This window comes from Cynocephalus volans, chromosome 1 (genome assembly GCF_027409185.1).
Source record: "Cynocephalus volans isolate mCynVol1 chromosome 1, mCynVol1.pri, whole genome shotgun sequence".
NCBI classification, from domain to species: Eukaryota; Metazoa; Chordata; class Mammalia; order Dermoptera; family Cynocephalidae; genus Cynocephalus; species Cynocephalus volans.
The window spans coordinates 203,223,785-203,243,735 of NC_084460.1; the positions used below are offsets into that span (position 1 = coordinate 203,223,785).

Sequence of the window (19,951 nt, forward strand, 5' to 3'; positions counted from 1 at the left end):
TTGAATGTATAAGAAATCACATAAGGTACACAGGGATTTAAATAAAGAAAAACTATTAAAATTCTCTATACGGATTAAGACACCCAGGTTCCCTTCCAGACCATGTATAACCAAGTGGTTAATTCCAACCCCAATCAGTAAAGAATAAATGAATAAACAAAAATAAATAAATACATAAGCAAATGAAGAAACAAGGCAAATGCTTAGGAAAAGCTGAATTTTAGGAGAAAAAAATAATCCCATTACACCACTTGCCTCAAAAGTGAAGAGCCACAGGTATAATACTATAATTAATATAACACTATTGATTTACCTAATTACTTTAACCTAGCATATAGGCACAGGTAAGGAGACAGTCCAGAAAAAAATTAACTTACCTAAAAGGAAGTTAGTAGATAAACTATGAACACTGATATTTCAACAAACAGCAATACAAGCACAGTATTTGAAAATCTGAAGGTAATCTCCAAGAGCAACGGCTAAGAGCTAGTGATTGCTCTGCACACATAAATGGGGTGAAGGGTAAGGAGCTGTCACTTTTGTTTTAAGCCTGTCAGTGTTACTTGACCTTTAAAACTATGAGTATGTGCATATGTCCTTTAAATTAATTTTTATTTTTTATTCTTTAAGAAATTGCAAAGAAAATGTTCCATCTAAAACCTCAAAACTCCAGTATACCACTCTACGACAATTCCTTATCCTACTGGTGCTCACTCCTTTGCTACCATTTACAATTACATGCCACTTCATTATTACCTCCAATCCCTGCCTGCATCCCTACAGATGGAGAAAAAGGCACTAATTTACAACTAAAAGTTTTGGGTATCTAACCTCACTACTATTAGTAGAAAATGGGTGTCCCACTACTATTATATGCACTCCCCAGTCACTCTCTCAATAGCAATTATGGAAGTCATTATTCTCTCCAAGACCTCAACTTTATGCCAATCCCTTTTCCCAACACATCAGCTTGATTACATTTCCTGAAACAACTAAAACTATGAACTATGAAGATGAGCTTCCTCAACTATCTACCTCCTCCTCTGTCTTTCTCAGTTCCACATTTTTCTGTACCCGTACTTAACTCCTTGCATCCTGCCACTGAAGTAAACCCTCTTAAAAATTAAACCTATCCTCAGCCCTAATCTTGCAATTGACTTCTTACCAGTACCCAGTAGCCACTATCCTTTTCCTTTACAGCCACCTCCCAGAATGCTCACTCTGCAGATTCCCAAACTGTCACCTCTCTCTGGTACAACAAGCTGCCTCTATCACACTATTCCATTGGAATTGCTCCCCTACAATCAATAACTTGGATGCTGAAAAGCCCATGAGTACCTCTCAGGTTTTCTCTAACATTACTTCATTGCAGCAACTGGCATAATTTAACCTCCATCCTTGAGAAAATCTCTTCTCTCAATTTTATAACCACAATCCTTTGGCTTGGCTTCTATGTCTCTGTAACCTTCAGTATTCTTTTCAGGTTCCTCTTACTCTGTTCATACACTGTTCATGTTCACTAGGGCTTGAGGGCCCAATTCTTCACCTTCTTTCCACTTGCATGTTTCTCCCTGACCAATAATGTCTTCCTTCACCCTGCATATGGTAACAACTTCACATCTATTCTCACTCCAGGATAAAAACCCACCCCAGTATAAAACCCCTAGAACCCAAGTGTTTGTTTCTGAACCTTTTTAAAGATGTACATAAACTCATCTGTTTACACCTCACCTACTCTTCTTCAGTATTCCTAATTTCAGTGGATGGCACCTCTAGTTGCTCAAGTTACAAACCTGGGAATCGTCAGATTCTTCATTCTCTTACTCCCCTCATATCTAAGCAATTACTAAGTCATGTTGACTCTATTCTTTTTCTCTCATCTCTTTTCTCATTCTCATTGACCTAAAGACATTATTCATCTTTCATCTGAAAAACTGCAACGAACTCACCCAGTTCCAACACAATTCACACCTCTGTTTGAATCCATCCAACCCAGTGCTGCCAGAGTAACCTTTCTAATATGGTACTTAAATCTGTATCACTTCCATTCTGAAGATTTCTTCATGACTATGGAATCCAGCAACTCCCTTGCACAGCATAATTGTCCCTCATGACCTGGTCTGTGAATACTATTTGGATGCATCTCCTACCACTCTGTTCCTTCACACTTTTATTATTCCGCTTGCTCATGTCCCAGATCTCTGTCCGGCTTATCTCCTCTGCCAAAAATATACTCCCCTAACTCACTTGCCAGACAAACGGCCATTCATCCTTTAAGTCGCAGTTCAACTGTTACCTCCTGAGATGTTATCCTGGTTCTCCCAAGGAGACTTAGATGCTCTTTGTTCCTATGCCATCATAGATACATGCACTCATTAAAGCAACTATACTTGTTTAAATATTCATCTCTCTTATTCTTTGAGCTTGATAGGAACAACACAATTTTTCATCTTTCAATATCCAATGCTTAAACTGAGACCATATCGACTTAATATTTGCTGAGTGAATAAATGATACTGAAAAGTAACTTAATGCTGAGTAAGCATTTAGTGTTAGTAATTCTATTAATAAAGTCAAATTTCTGATACTAAGTTACCAGAAGAATTTTTATTATTAAAAGCACATATTTCATTAATATAGCCTTTATGTTACTAAGATTTCATAGAGACAGAAGACTTTTGCTACCAGTTAAAGAATTTTATGAAAATCAATTGGAGGTTCTTTGTATACTAGTCATTTTATACAAGTGGGTGGTTGGGGATAGGGAGACATTCTAGACCCTTTCCCAAAATATTTTATGTAAATAATAATAAATTTTAACGGCTTCTCTCTTCTCATAACTATCCCCCATAAGCCACAAATTTTAAAGAGACAGAAGTTTTATTTCCTAAATATATAAAAAATAGGAACATTTTAGTCTGTTTTAACAGCAATTTTTTTCTTGAAAAACATAACTCACTATAATACTTTAGTATACTAAAGAAAGTTTCCAAGATTCTCTCCAAGTATCTTCTTAATTGATATTTTCTGCTGAATATTTCAAAACAATTCCATCAAAATAAAACTTACCTCTGGATGAAAAAAGATTTCAGGTCCCAAAAATCTCTCATAACCAACATCAATGGAAAATTCTTTCTTTGAGATAGCATTGATTCCAGTATACTGTTTAATCCACTTTGACCCATCTGTGTCATACTTGTTAAATTCTTTTACTAAGTCTGGGCAGACATAACTATAGCGCTCCTAGAAAAACAAAGAAACAAAATTAATATTTTTTCTATCATTTTAGGGAAAATAAAAAATCAAATTTTAAAAATATCTTCAGAAATTAGGAAAATAAGCTGGAAGAAAATCTTATGTTAGGATATTGCCATATGTGTAATACAAATAAATAACTCATCTCCTACACATATTTTTTGACTTCATAAATAAAAAGAATTAAAATTTGAGAGACTAAAGAGTCAATTCCTACTATTTTAATGTTATTTCCTGATAATATTCATTAATATCATCTAACGTTTTGTTTCAGTAAGAATAAATCTTGTGTTATAAAAAGGAGAAGGAATACACACAGAACTTAAAAATAAATGATAGTTGATACATCCACACAAATTAATATATATATATATATATATAAATCTTTAACACCTATCTGGAACAAAACTGATTATGTATGGTCTGATTAAATGAGCAAAGAAAAAAAGGCTGAAAATATAAACTGCTCTATTTTACTTATTTGCAAGGCTGAATTGTTGCATATTTAGTTTATAGTCCTAAGTAAATATAACCTATAACATATTTTTGAATTACATTTTCATCAAAAATATCATTCAAAAATATGTTATAGGTTATAACATCCTATTTGTAATTTATGGATTACTTACTGCTAGCATATTTCTTCTTTTACAAAAAACATACATTTCCTATATTTTTACACATCAAGGACACTATCCAAGAGAGATGCAAATATTGTTACCGATAATTAAAACACATAAAGGGAAAGAATACTAGAAAACAAATGACAGTTTATGTTATATAAGGTCTTGTTTCTCCAAACATTGAAAGTGAGAATTACATGAAAATAATGTTCCTTAACAGACTGAGCATCAGTCTTCTCTGAACAGAAATCCCTGATTCTTTTTGTTTCGTTTTATTTTTATTTCATAGATTTCCCACAGATGTTGAGGGGCTGGCTGGTTAGCTCAGCTGGTTAGTGCAAGGTGTTATATCACCAACGTCAAGGGTTCAGATCCCCGTACCAGCAAGTTGCAAAAAAAAAAAAAAAAAGATGTTAAAACAGTAGTGTTCATATTCAAATTTACATTTTTAATTTTTATGCCAACAGCTTGGGGTAATTTTTGGCAGCCATTTAGTACTTTCTTTACTACCTAGGAAGTAGTCAATTCATTTTTACTCCTAAGCTTTGAAGAGCAAGGAAAACCCTATAAACATGCAGCGAGGCAAGTAAATGAAGTTATTTTTGCCAGGGCAGTTTTGCTTTTACATATTCAAAACGTGAGAGAGCTACTGAAATTTCTTAGTTATGTTGGCAAATGGTAAATTTGAAAAGCAATGCTAAGTATTTTGATAGTTTGCATGAAGCATTGACATAATAGACCTATGTGGCAGGAAAACTGATAAAATAAACTTAGATTTCCTTCACTTTTTTTCTATGTGCCATATCACTTGAGCTAAACATCGCTTCTACACTACAGCCCAATGAATCCATTACATCAAACTAATTTTTATAGCAGAAAACTATGAGGATCAAAAAGAGAATTTGAAAATGGTTCTCGTAGAAGTAGAGAGTAGAATAACAGTTACCAGAGGTGGGGGGGCGGGGTGGACTACTGGATACAAAACTATGCTATCTACCCAAAGTGAATCATCGTGCAATATTTGCATGTATTGAAACAACATACTGTACTCCACAAACACATACAAGTAAATGTTAAAATATTTTGAATAAAAAGAAAAATTCTGTAAAGCAACTGAAATGCAAAGACTCTATAGTGAAATATTTATTTTTAATAAAGGAAATAATCACAAAAATATATGTTAAAGTCATTTGATTAAATGTTCTTATATGTTAGTCCTCTCAAATGTGAAATACGAAGAGAAAGAGCAAAGGGTTGATAATCTTCAATAATTTCCTTGAAAAAAATACAGAGAAAATTTATACAAGGGTACTTCGAAATATTCATGGAAAGATTCATACTATCTTTCAATTCTATTTTCCCACGATCTTTCTGAAGTACTCGTGTATATAACCAAGAGTAATAATTTATAACTGGCTAAGAAAATTTTGTTCTTCACTTAAGAAGTTTTAATGCTAATATTACACATGTGGTTTTAATTTTTAACTGAATTATATTTCTATCACTATTTTTTTACCTTTACTGCCTTAGCAGTTTCCAGGGATTGTTCTGGAGGGATTCCTACTTCTCGATCTCTCAGCAGCTGCTGAATAAAATATGTTATATCTCGTCCTGCAATTGGAATGTGTTTAATACAACTGCCAATCACATACCCTTCAGCCTAGACGGGAAAAAGAAAAGGGGTCAAATTTACTTTCAGTGTTTTGAAAAGTAATATAACCTAAAAAATGAACCCATTAAATACCAATTTCTCAAATACCTGTATTCTCAAGTACTGCTTTATCCCAGGAGAATTCACCTTTACTCCTCAATTGTATTCCTCACACTGTACTGATCATAGAATTTATAATACTGTACAGAGATTATAAACAAGAATGGCCAGCAACTTAGATTTATTCTCCCATTGACAGTTTATAACCATAACTAAAATGACTCAACAACATAGTAATAATGAATTTTAGAAGATAAATATCAAATGGTTTAGATAGCAGACTTTATATCAGATAGGGTATTATTTTTAAATCTTTTATAATTTTGGCAAAAAGTTTAGATTACATTGTAGGAAATTTAATCATTAACCCACAAAATGGCTATAGTTTTCCTAATGAAGTAGGTAACATTTTAATAAGCCTGTGGCACTCCGTGTACTATTGCAATGCCAAATAACTAAATTCTGTAAGATGGACTCATAATTCATAAATTTGCTGATGTGGGTCAGAAGTATTACAAATAACATAACAAAATTAAATTTTATTGAGAAAGATTATTTGAAATGTCTCCTTCTGGCCATGACAAAATATTAGGGATTGGATTAATCCTTTCAACTTAAAGAGAAAATTGGAAAAATTATATGATATAAAGGTTTTCAGACATTGGTTAAGAGGCAGAGCAGTGTTTCCCTAAGAAAAGGGAAACAAACAAGGTGAATGCTACACACACCCTATTTCACTGCCTGTGGTGAATTCCCAGGCAGCAACAATGCAAAGCAGAATCCAAACAGAGCCTGGTAGTCTCATTAAGTTAGGAATACAGAATTTACAGTTCAGAGAAGCCAAGGTGGCTAAAGTTTATAGGTCAGACTACTGGAGCGGAAAGAGTTGCATAGACAGAGAGCTCTGGAGATGTGAAGACTTTAGCTGTCTACTAGCCAGCACATTCATTTGAGAAAACCATCAAAGCCAGAGAAGGAACCACTGAAAAGGAGTAGACAGAACAACCTCCAGAGCTCACACTTGGCCAGGAATATTTCATGTTCCCACTAGCCAGAAATGAAAGACTTTCTCAAACATAGGATATCAAGTAGAGTCCTCAGAAGAGTATTGCCTCAATCATGGGGACAAAAAAGCCCTAGACAAAAGCCTGTTCTGGATCTGCTTAATAACGTTTAAAAGAAGCCCCTAAGAGAATCAAACTGATTCCTATTAACTTTACTGTGTCCCAAGAAAAATACCTGAAATATTTAAAGGACTCCAAAACTTCAGGACACAATTACGTGAATATATAGCACCCAATCAAAAATTATAAGCATAAAAGGAAGCAGGAAAATACAACGGTTGACCAGGAGAAAAATCAATCAATAAAGAAAGAGAAAAGATAAAAATGACAGAATTAGTAGACAAGGACATTAAAACAGCTACTGTATACTCATATGATCGAGATCAACGAAATGAGCATGAGGAAGAGAGAAATGGAAAACATCAAAAGACCCAAATGAAACTTCTTAAAAAAAACTGGCCAAAAAAAAAAAAAAAACACTTCTAAGAAAAAATGCAATATCTAATATACAAATTACACTAGATGAGATTATAGCAGAGTAGACAATGAAGAAAAAGATAGTGAATTTGAAGACATTGAAATAAAACCCATCCAAATGATAAAAAAAAAAAAAAAATGGAAAAAAAAAATTAACAGAACGTCAGTGAACTGTGAAATAACATCAAGCAGCCAAATAGATATGTAACTGGAGTCCCTAAATATTAGAAGGAAAGGAGGTCAGAAAAAATATGTGAAGAAATAATAAACAAAAACTTTCCAAATATGATGAAAACTACTTATCTACAGATCCAAGTTCAGTGAACCCCAAGGAGAAAAAACATGAAGAAAACTACATTTAGGTACATCACAATCAAACTGCTAAAAACCAGTGAACCAGAAATAAAGCAAAAACCTTCAGGGGAGCCAGACAAATAATATTACATTCCAAGGAACAAACACAGAAATGACGACCGAATTACTTCCAGAAACAATGTAAGCCAAAAGACAGTAAAGTGACATCTGAAAGGAAAACTGTCAACCTAAAACATCTATACCACACAAATATATCTTTTAATAAAGGGAAAATAAAGACTTTTTCAAAGGATTTATAAAAGTTGAAAGAATTCATACAGACAGCAGACCAGCACTATAAGAAATGTTAAAGGATATCACTCAGGCAGAAGGAAAATGATACTAGATGGAAACCTGGGCCTTCACAAAGAAATAAAGAGCACTAGAAATGGTAAGTAGGTAAACACTAAAGGAATTTTCTCTGTTCTAAAATCTCTTTTAAATATAACTGACTACTTGTTATAGGCAGAATTGTGTCTCCAGCTCTCCACCATCCCCCACTACACCCCACCAAATTTATATATTGAAGTCCTTATCCCCAGTATCTCACAATGAGACTGTATTTGAAGACAGGGTCTGAAAAGAGGTAACTGTAATTAAGTTAAAATGAAGTCACTACGGTCATTTCCACTAATCAAATATGACTGGTGTCCTTAAAAGAAGAGATTAGGACAAAGACACATACAAGGGGATGATCATGTGAAGACACCAAAAGAAGATAGCCATCTACAAGCCAAGGAGAGAGTCCTCAGAAAAAACCAACCCTGCCAACACCTTGATCTTGGACTCCTAGCCTCCAGACCTGTTAGAAAATAAATTTCTATTGTTTAGACACCTGGTCTGAGGTACCTTATTATGGCAGTCCTAACAAACTAATACTTTACTTACAATAAAACAAATTAATAATATATTATTTAGTTTATAACGTGTGAAAGTAAAACAAATTGCAATGCTAGCACAAAGACTAGAAAGGAAGTACACTGTTGCACAATTCTTATTTATGAGTGGTAGAATATTATTTCTAGTTAGATGCTGGTAAGTTAAAGATGTTCACTATATACTATAGAGAAACACAAACAAATGACAACAGCAAAAAGGTACAGCATAGCTAATAAGTCAATGAAGATGATAAAAAGAAATCATAAAAAATACTCCATTAATTCAAAAAGGTGAGAAAAGAAAACGAGAATATTGAAATTCTTAATATCTTTAATAAAATTCATTTTTCGTATTGATAACTTCTATTTACAAATTACTTATTCTAATTTTAATTATCAAGATACTAATATTACCACTTATTTGTGTAGATGTTAAGAAAAGAATGGATTAAAGCAGAACCAGCTAAAATCCAAGCCTCACTACCTATTATTTACCTTAGGCAAGTAAGTCATTCTATCATTTTATTAATGGGTAAACTGTGGATTCAAAGAATAATAAAACCTATTTTCAGAGACCAATTTCCAGGTTTAAATGAATCTCAAGATGAACATGTATTTTATGTACCACTAAGAAAAAAAATAAACTGCCAATTAAATTATATAAAGCTATCAAATGTTGGACATGTGCTAATTTTTAAGATATTAAAATATCCCACAACAGCTAAATAAAATGTGGTATATCCATGCAATAAAACATTATTTGGCTAAAAAGAAATCAATTACTATACATGCTACAACATGGATGAACCTTGAAAATACTAGGCTAAGTGAAAGCAGCCAGCCACGAAAGACCACATAGCGTATGTTTCCATTCATATGAAATGGCCAGAACAGGCAAATCTATACAGACAGAAAGATTAGTGGTTGCCAGAAGCTGGGGTATTGGGGAGAAACTGCTAACAGATACAGGCTTTCTTTTCAGGGTGATGAAAATGTTCTGAAACTGACTGCAGTGATGAATGTGCTCTATGGATATACTAAAAACCAATGATTGTACAATGTAAATAGGTAAATTGTATGGGATGTAAATTATATCTCAAAAAAGCTGTTATTAAAAATGGTAGTTATTTCTAAAATTATTATGACACATCAGGAGGGTGACAACAGAGGAGGACCAGGACTCTAATCCTCAACAGAGATTGCCTGATGCATTAAAAATAGAAGTGAGAATAATAAAGAAATAGAAGTTCAAAATAATTTAATTCCTTAAATGATACAATATAATATAAAAATATATAAATATAAAATATAAAAATGATTTTAAAAGATAAACCTTTCTATATATACCCATCTAATAATAATCAGTATGTATTCCAGCAGTCATTTTGAATCCATTAGGCATAATAAAAAAAACCCAATTTGTCACTAAGAACTGAAAACACAAAGGCCTTGGCAGAAGAATGCTCTCTCTGATAAATAATCCAATCTGATGAATTTTTCTTAACTTTCTTTACTAAATACAAACCACAAAGCATGACCATTAAGTTTTTCATCCAATAAAATAAATACCCAAAAGCCATTAAAGTTCATGTGCTTACAACTAAATGCTATATAGTTAAACTGTGCAATAGTCTGAAACCTGTTAATTATGGATTAGAGAGGCCATCAACTGACTAACACACACAACATACGCAACCAACTGGAAAACAGAATTCCATGTTTAAGAAAAGAATGCCATAATATATTTTCATCCCGGACACTGCAATTCATAATTTTACTAACTGCAGTATAAATCTATAGCAAAAGAAACATTTTAAAATTTATTTATAAAATTTTAATAGTAAGCTGAGCAAAAAATAGCTATAACTGAACAAATGACCAAATTACAGCAAATTTTTAAGGTGAAGTATTGAAAATTTTTAAAAAGTGATATTAATTCATATAGTTTAACTTCGCCAAATGTGTTATTTCATGTTCTGTTCAGTAATTCAAAAATATCCTTACCACAGGAATGACATGAGTGACACCATCTCCACTGTCTATTACCGTACCAGTCAACGTCCGTTCTCCTACTTGTCTTGAGGTCCAGGATGCAGCTAAGGCAAGAACAGCCTTGAACGAAGAGAGGAAAGGCAAAAAATTTTTTAAAAGATGAACAGTTAATAGAAAAAAACTGTTTACTAGAGTACTTTTTTTTTCAATTTTAAATGTAGTATCTGTGGAAAGAAAATACATAAAATTAATTTTGTATTATGCAATAAAATTGCTCACTTCCTGCATTTTATTAAGACAAACTTACAGGCTTGTATTTACTGTTAGGAACATATTTATAAGTTTTACATATTTTAGTGAGGGCCATTTTGCCCTAAAGCCAAAAACATATGGAATATTAACATGAAATAGTACAGTACTAAATTGCTAGAACTTAAACTGTGTTCACATGGACTGGCCTGTTACAAACCACAAAGTAAGGTAAAAGTATACAACCACCCAACTACCAGAGTTATTCGATACATAGATGGTTATATTCAAGTATCACTCTTAAAAAGATTAGTTTCGAATTCTTTAAATGTAGCATGTCTCAGGACTATGCGACACACAGAAAAAGCCACTGCACACTTCCAAACACTATTATGATTTAGTTAGGAAGATGAAGAAATAACATTTTTCTATAAAAAATCTTGGCACAGCCAATAAAACACAATTCTTTTTTAAAAAAGTTTAAAAATTAAGAATTTAACACAGTTCATTTTTTAAAAACTAAATTTCTTACAACCCCAGCCAAAAACAAGGTATATGACTAACAATTAAAACAGAGCTAAACTTGGCTTTATTTTACCTACTTCCAATATAACAGTTGAAAGGGGTCCTAGACAGACATCTAGGCCACCTTCATATTTTAACATAAGATCATTTTAACACAATGACCACTTAATCTTTGTAGGCTGACAGAACTACACAATATTTCTAGAAATTTCATATTGACACTAGTAAAAAAAAATTACTCTTTAGACTTCATCATAAGACAGCCTTCCTTTATACATAAGTTCAAAACCAACATTTACAACTAGGAACTGCTTTTCATCACTTTTACAAGTCCTTTGTTAATAATTAAGAAACTAGAATAGGTATACATCAGCACATCATGGTACAAAAATTTTGACAGTTGAACATCAACAAAACAGAACAGACACTAAATGATGAAGTAAGAGCACTCGGGGTCACTAGGAAATCACTGAGATACCAAATTATAACTTGAGAAGAATGAAATAAATGGTGTCTGACAATACTATTAAACATAAGTTTATTATACTTAGTATAAAGATGAGAAGCAAAGACTCTCAAGTAAAAGATGAATTCCTCCTAACCCCTTGCTTTATTCAGATTCTAAGGACTAAAAAGGGCCTCCAATTCAGCTTGAATTCCTTTCTATAAAGTTCCTGACAGGTGCATACAACTCCCTAAATATTTTTAGCAATTGAAAGCTTAACAGGAAGCTCATTAAATTTATGGATTGCATTAAACATTAAAAAGGTCTTTGCTATCCAAGCTAAAATATTCATCCCAATAATTATCATTTATTGGTCTTGTGCACCCTGGAGTTACAAAAACTCAGACTGATCACAAGAAAGAGCAAAGTCAGATAGACCTCAGCTCATATCACAGCTAACCATTTAACTTTGAATAAGTTGCCTTCAAACTTTAATTTTTTTCTTTATAAAAAATAGAAATAAAAATACCTATAATTGAAGAAACAATGAATTCATATACTTATAAAGCATTTGTGACATGTCACGTATTGCATTTCCTATGGAATTAAAAAAACAAGAGGTAATCCTGATCCTGAGGGGTGGGAGAGAAGTTGTTCCATACAGATATACATACAAACTATATACAGCTATTTATGATATACAGGATACAGAGGGGCACAAAAGAGTGGGTGGTAAAATATACCAAAAGATAAGTCTATCAAAAAAGACTGATAAAAAACACAACAATTGTTAAGAGGATAAATGAATATGTATGTAACGTTCCCAGCATGGAGTAAGCAAGCATTCAATAAATGTTAGTTCTTTTATTTCTAGCCTATAAAAGCCCTTGAAATGTCCGAAGTCCATTAACTCACTTCTTTTTACCACTTTTCTTTTGCCAACTAAATATCTCCATTTCCTATAATATTGTTTCTAAATTATCAAATCAGATATGCATTGAAATTATTTTAATCCTTTGCAAGAAAAAAAATTACATACTGTAGGAGCAAATTAAACCAGATTAAAAATTAAGAGTCAAGATTAAATAAACATGCTTACCTGCACAGCAATGTACAAGCCTGGAACATTGAAGGACTCAAACATTATTTCAGCAGTATATTCCCTATTTTCTGGAGTATTCAGTGGAGGTTCAGTCTATTGAATTAAATAACATTTTAAGTAGACAATATCATATTATTTTGATAACTTTATAAACAATTTTCAAATGAGAAATAATTTATTTCAAATACTGTATTTAAAAGACATTAAACTTATAGGTACAAAGATAGACACAAAGATCAAAGAAAAACTATAGAGAATTCAAACAGACCTATATGTATATGAAACCAATATGGTTATTCACATAAAGAAAAAAGAAACAGAATCCCTATATCACATCACTCATACTGACTGAACATTGAGAAGGAATAAGGAGAGAGAGCATGAGGGAGGGAGAAAGGGAAGTTTGCTAATAGAAGAATCCTCATCTAAGTAATGCTTTTAGCAGGATGTTCCCGGTGTGTCTAGGATTAGAGTAAATAAGCCAAGATTCTACAGATTTAACGGCATTGCTTCCTGGAAAATGTTGTGTTAAGTTATATAACTGTTAAGAGCATAAAGTAATTAAAAGAGGAAAAGAAGATGTTTACACAGCTCTCTTCTGCTTAAGTTATGTGACTGCATACATCACTTAGAAACCTCGTAGGCTAAGTCTAGGCCCGAACACATCCCAGTGAGGCGAGAAAGGGCCTGTGGAAAAGCACTGGCAACCCTGGACTTCATGTTTCACCTAAGCCTCATGATCACTTAAATCGGTTAAATTATTAAAGCTTGATATCGAGTAAGCCCTCTGATTCTTAAACATCTGATTTAACAATCCAATCCCTTGTGGTATCTCAAATACTTAAATGTGAAAGGCAAAACTTTTAAACTTAAGAAATACAGAATTATCTTTTTGACCTTGAGGTAATGAATGATTCCTTAAATTTAAAGGGCACAAATCACAAAGGGACTTTAATTCATTACAAATTAAATCCTTTTATTTCAAAAGACACTATAAAGAAAGTAAAAAGAGTAGGAGTAGATGTTTTCAATATGTAAAATCTTTAATAGCTAAACTCCATGATCTGTTTAAACTTATTTCGAAGAGTTCTGGAACTATGTTCAAAAGTTGAGAAATAATTTAGTAATAAATACATATAAAATTAAACAACCTAAAAAGCCAAGGAAATTAAATTATAAACTCCAAGAAAAATAGAAGATCTACATAAAATAAAATATAATCAAAGGACCTCACAAAGGAAAATAAAACAGCTAATGACAATTAATTACTAATAATTAATTAACAGCACATGAAAAAGTGCCCAATATCATTAGTCAACAGGAAAATGCAAATTAAAACCACCAGAATGGCTAAAATTAAAGACTAACACACCAATTACTGGACACATGTAGAGCAACCAGATCATTAATACGTTGTTGGTGAGAGTATAAAAAGGTACAACCCCTTGGAAAAAGTTCTGAGTTTCTTACAAAACCAATCATGCGCCTATCCTATGACACAGCAATTCCATATCTCCATATTTAGACAAAAGAAATGAAAAATATATGTCCACAGAAAGACTCGTACAAGAATATTCACAATAGCCAAACAACAGTCAAAAACTAGAAACAGCCCAGGTAATTATCAATAAGAAAATGATTAAATCAAGGCATATTCAAACAATGGAACATTCTCCACCCACAAATGGCAACAAATCATCAGTATATCAACATGGATGAATCTCAAGATTATGAGTAAAAGAAGTTTTACCAAAGAATACATCTTTTGTGATTTCATTTATATATGAAATTCAAATACAGGCAAAATTAATCTCACCTGGGGGGAAGGGGGACAGAACAGTGGTTGCCTCTGAGCATGGGGGCAAAGATTAACTAAGAAAGAGCATGAGAAAACTTTCCAGGCTGATGGTAATGTTTAATATCTTGATAAAGGTTTAGGTTACACAGACATATGCATCTGTCAAAACCAAAGGTGGGGCAAACCACATCATGCATCTCGTAGGCCAAAGCCGGCCCATCACCTGTTTTTGTAAATAAAATTTTATTGAAACACAGCCATACCCATTCATTCAAGTATTACCTATGGCTGCCTTTGTGCTACAACAGCAGAACTTAGCAGCTGTGACAGAAACCCATTTTGTGCTGAGGAGAAGGTAAAAGGAAAAAAAAAAGAAATCTCATTTTTCCTAGTCCTCATTAGGAAGTTAGTAGATAGTATCTAATATTTTACAAGACAAACAAGAAATAGAAGAAACATGTTATTTAAATTTATGAGATAACTATCAGGGAAAACTCTTAAAAATTAAGTGTTTGCCTTTAAGGAATACAAATCAAGGATGGGAAGAGGTAAGAAAATAAAGTGCTATTTTTCTATTTTAAGTATTACAAAGGTATTTATTTGCTTTTTTAAAGCTATGAACATGCATTGCTTTGATAAAAAGAAAACAGTTTAAAAATTAAATTATATTGTAATTTTGATACCAAGAATTACCAATGAAATGATAATCAGACTTATTATTTAAATAAAAAGAAAAGTGCCACAGGTTTCCAACTTTTTTGTGAACATTACTTACTGTTCCTATTATAAAGATTACATATTATCAAACGCACTTGTTAAGTGCTTATACTTTGGTTACATAGTACTACTCTACTGGAGCCAGTAATTAGATGGTCTTAAAGATGATACAGCTTTATAACAAAGTCTTTTAGACATATGATGATTTAATAAACAATTAAGTATGCCCTAATGAGTACACGTGTGACAAAAATGTTCTCACTAAGTTTCTTCAAAAATTTCCTCAGTGAAATTATAATTTGTACTTACCAAAAGAAAATAATGGTCTTCAGGTTCTGCCCTTAAATATTTAAAGATCACCTGCTCCATAAACCTTTCCATCAAGTCCCAATCTTCAACTATACCATGGCGGATTGGCCACTATTAAAACAAAAATAAACACACAAATTAAATCTTATTAATATCAAAAATTAATAAAACTACCAAAAAAACAAACAAACCAGGGAATATAAGATCATTAGTAAATATCAGATGAAGATACATTTTCTCAGAAGTGATAATGATACTGTAGCTCATCCTTAGGAGATACACACTTACTTAGAGATAGATGAAATTATTCTACAACATACTGTCTGATGGTTCAATTAAAAACACAAAGTGATTATGTCAAAATGTTAAAAACTTAAATCTAGATGGAAGATCATTGTACTAGTCTTTCTAGATTTTTAAAAATCTTGTAATAATGGTAAAACAGCCCATTAAAATCAAGCCTATGAAAATTATACTTTATCATAGTTTCCTTAATTTTTAATTTATTAGTTCATTAACAAATATTTGTTGTGTCCCTAATATAAGAAATACACTTAGTAAGTATATAGCTACAATAACCATAAAAATCAAGCATGTAAAACTTTATAAGAAAAGTTGTATATACTCATATTTGTATAGAACCATGCTTCCAAAACTGCACCAAGGCACCCCAGTGTGCTACAGCAAGTTTACAAGGAAGACACAAATATTTTAAATTTTCTAGGGAAGTACAGTGATATTCAACATTAGTTGAACACTGCATAATCTACCAGCTCGAGGTAATTCAGTTTCAATATTAGATCCTACTAGATTCCTTTCAATGACACGACAGCTGGGCTGTCAGCAGTTGCTGTGATAAACTAAGCACCACATAAAGTGGGTTTCCTACAGATAAAAAAAAAAAAAAGAAAGCCACAAGTACCACACAAAACAAAATCTACGTGAAACAAGGAATGAGGGTGACAATGTCCAATGTAACTCCAGGTTTGAGAAGTTATGCAATGCCTAACAGGCGTAAGTATCCTAATAATAATTTTGATTATTTAACAATGAAATAAAAATATTTCCCTTCCAATTTAAGTGTCTTGTTTTTTTTCAAATGGCTACTAAGTTGCATTGACCTATCTATTTAATAAACAGAACGACTAGATATTTCTTTAATCTAGGTAGCACTATGAAAAATGTTACTGAGACACCTAAGGCACTCAGAAAGTTTGTGAGCCTCTGCAACAGAATATACAGGCATACTTCATTTTATTGTGCTTTGCTTTACTGCACTTTGCAGATATTGCATTTTTAACGAATTGAAGGTTTGTTGCAATCCTGTGTCAAGCAAGTTTATTGGGGCCATTTTTCCAACAATATGCACATTTTTTAGCAATATTTTTAAATTAAGGTATGTACTTTTTTTTTTAGCCATAAGACTGCAGTATAGCATAGACATTACTTTCATATGCACTGAGAAACCAAGAAATTTGTGTGTCTTGCTTTATTGTGGTATTCACTTTATTGCAGTGGTCTAGAACTGAGGCCACATATCTCTCAGGTATGACTGCAGTACCATGAACTTAGCATGCATTCAGTACCTAAGGTTGAATGAATTAATGAACAAATAAATGCCTTGTAATATTAATCCCTAACGTTCACTTCTCACTCTAGCCTCCTTGATATTTTTTAAGGCATTACACTTATGACTTCTACTCCCTAGTTTGCTTTAGGGAAGGAAAAAAATGTACTTTACTATATCATTCACTTTATAACGTTATTGGAAGTTTACAAATGTAAATGCTCTAACTGCTATTCATTCATCAATTATTATTGTGCACCTACTGTGAAGCATTAGCACAAATGCTAAGGACGTGGACATCTTGACAAGAAACTCAGTCTAGTGAAAGAAATATATACAAAAAATATTACATTGTAGGTTTGTTGTTTCTTTTTATAAATAAGATCCAAACCCGTGGCCTTGGTGTTATCAGCACTGCACTCTCCCAAGTGAGCCATGGGCTGGCCCTACATTGTAGGGGTGTTTTTTTGTTTTTTTTTTTTTAAAAGATGACAGGTAAGGGGATCTTAACTCTCAGCTTGGTGTTGTCAGCACCACGCTCAGCCAGTGAGCAAACCGGCCATCCCTATATAGAATCCGAACCCGCGGCCTTGGTGTTATCAGCACCGCACTCTCCCAAGTGAGCCATGGGCCAGCCCCATTATAGGTTTTTTAAAAAGTAAAGTTCCTAGAGAACAACTTGGCTTGTGAGGGAAAATAGGAAGTCGGCACTGAGGTGGTCTTATCTAAACTGAGTTTTAAAGGAAATATTTTCTCAGTTTTGTTTTTATTTTTGTTTTGGAGGGGAGGGGTTTGGGGTAGGGTAGAAGGTAAGGAGGAATGCATAGATAGAAAATTAAAAAAGGTATATACAAAGACAAATACTACACAACATACAAAAACAAGCACTGAAGGTATCAATGAAAAATACATGTGCACAAGGGCTGGAGGAAAGGATGTAAAGAGATATACCAGTTCTTGATCAAGAGGAACCAATTCTCAAAATCTGTACTTGTCTTACATTTGGATTTTTTTTTTTCCTTTTTCTTTTTCTTTTCATAACTATTCTTTGCCTTGGATTTGGAGCACTTGGATTTTATTCTATAAGAAATAAAGCATCACCAGCCACCCAAAAAAGAAAGAAGGCATTGGTAGAAATTTTTAAGCAGAAAATGATAAGAACAGCTTTAATTTTTAGGAAGATTATTATAGCAGCACTGGGAAAGCTGAAATGAATCTTAAAGAGAACCAAGAACTTAAGAGACAGAACAAGAATCTCAATTGTGGTATGAATGATGCTGGAACAGGGTCAAGATTTCTCAGCAGATACGAACAGGAAAAAAGTCAGAGATATCAACAGGTTTCTAGTTTTGTAGCCAGGATGGGCAGGATGCATTAAGTAAGATACAAAAGCTGTATTCTGTTTTGTCTTGGAGTAAACAAGAGTGAAGTGTATATATAACAAATTTTGTTTTGGATCCGGAGGTAGGTAGCTGAAATTTAAATGGAAATGAGGTCAAGGAACTTCAAGTAGAGATCTAGGTTATGGTTGTAGACAAAGGAGTGGATGAGATCACCTAGAGAAAGTCTTTAATGAAAGAATAAAAGAGAACCAAGGATGGTACTGGGGGAATACTAACATATAAGTAGTGAGCAAAGGAGGAGGAATCAGTGATAATTAAAAAAAACAGTAACAAAAAAAAAAAAATAGTCCATGTTAGGAAGAGAACCAAAAGTAATCCCGTGAAAGAAAGACAAATCAAGAAGGATGAAGACTGTTACATACAACTGGACTGAACAAAGAGCATCAAATAACGGCATTCAATAGAAGTTTGGTTTTAAAAGCAAAGAGGAAAATAAACAATAGCTAAATTGCTGAGAACAGAAGGTAAGAATAAAGACTGAGAGAACTTTTGTTGTTTTGGTCCGTTTGTAGCACTTGAAAGACTTAAAAATGTATTTAAGATGAGAGAACAGTATCAGTGGAGAAAAACTCCAGCCTATCAGCTCACTGACTTTATCATCTTCAAAGATTTCTTTTTCCATTTTGGCTACAATTTAGATCTTATCAGCACTATCATCTCTGAATCTCTGAAATGCAGGTATACCCTTCTCTGATCACAACCTCTTATTATGCTAGCATACTCTACCACCTCACTATAAACCTTTTCACAATTAAGACTTTGAGGTCTGACCAGTTAGCTTACCTGGGAGAGTGTGGTGCTGATAACACCAAGGTCAAGGGTTAAGATCCCCATACAGTCGGCTGCCAAAAAACTTTCAGTCCACTGATGTCATTCCATCTACCAAAACCCAACCAAGCATGACCCTACTATAAACTTGCCTATACCCAGGATGCTGATTGTACTGAAGAAACATACATAACTGGGTTGATAAAACTAAGAATTCATAATTATCATTCTCAAATGGACCTAACCTTTTTTGGCCAGCTTTTGTTACTCTACTTAGTTCATCTTTACTCTCCACAACGATGATTTTCAATGTTCTTCCTCCCACTCAGATTTCACCTTCTGCCCCCATTCCCTGAGAAGCAGATGATGTCATGACGAATTTCACAGAGAAAGCAGAAGCCAAGAGTCAGGAATCTAACTTCTCTTCACGAAATCTATAAAACTGATTCCATACCTACTCTTTCTTCTCTTTTGTTTATATTATAATGTAAGAAATACTCCTCATATCAATTTAATCATCTGTGCTCTGGATTCTATCCCTCCAGGTTCTCAGACACCATAGCTATACCACATCCTTCCTGTTACTTTAATCTGAAATGTCATTATGTTTCATTTCTACCACATTATAATAGCCCTGAAGTCACAGAAGCTATTTTTATTTACCACTATACTCTGAATGCTTAGCAAAGTTTTTTACACATGAAAGTTGTTCAC

General features: G+C 33.0%; 1 protein-coding gene across 2 annotated transcripts in view; it reads right to left on the reverse strand.

Annotated features, from left to right (window-relative positions):
* Window positions 1-19,951, reverse strand: part of ACTR3 (actin related protein 3) — a 66,207-nt gene that overhangs the window by 14,908 nt on the left and 31,348 nt on the right. For both annotated transcript variants that reach the window (XM_063091776.1, XM_063091769.1), the window contains 5 exons: window positions 15,500-15,610; window positions 12,673-12,768; window positions 10,367-10,474; window positions 5,395-5,538; window positions 3,070-3,243 (listed from right to left, as the gene is read on the reverse strand). In XM_063091776.1, the coding sequence (XP_062947846.1) occupies window positions 3,070-3,243; window positions 5,395-5,538; window positions 10,367-10,474; window positions 12,673-12,768; window positions 15,500-15,610 (633 nt within the window). The remainder of the gene's footprint in view (window positions 1-3,069; window positions 3,244-5,394; window positions 5,539-10,366; window positions 10,475-12,672; window positions 12,769-15,499; window positions 15,611-19,951) is intronic.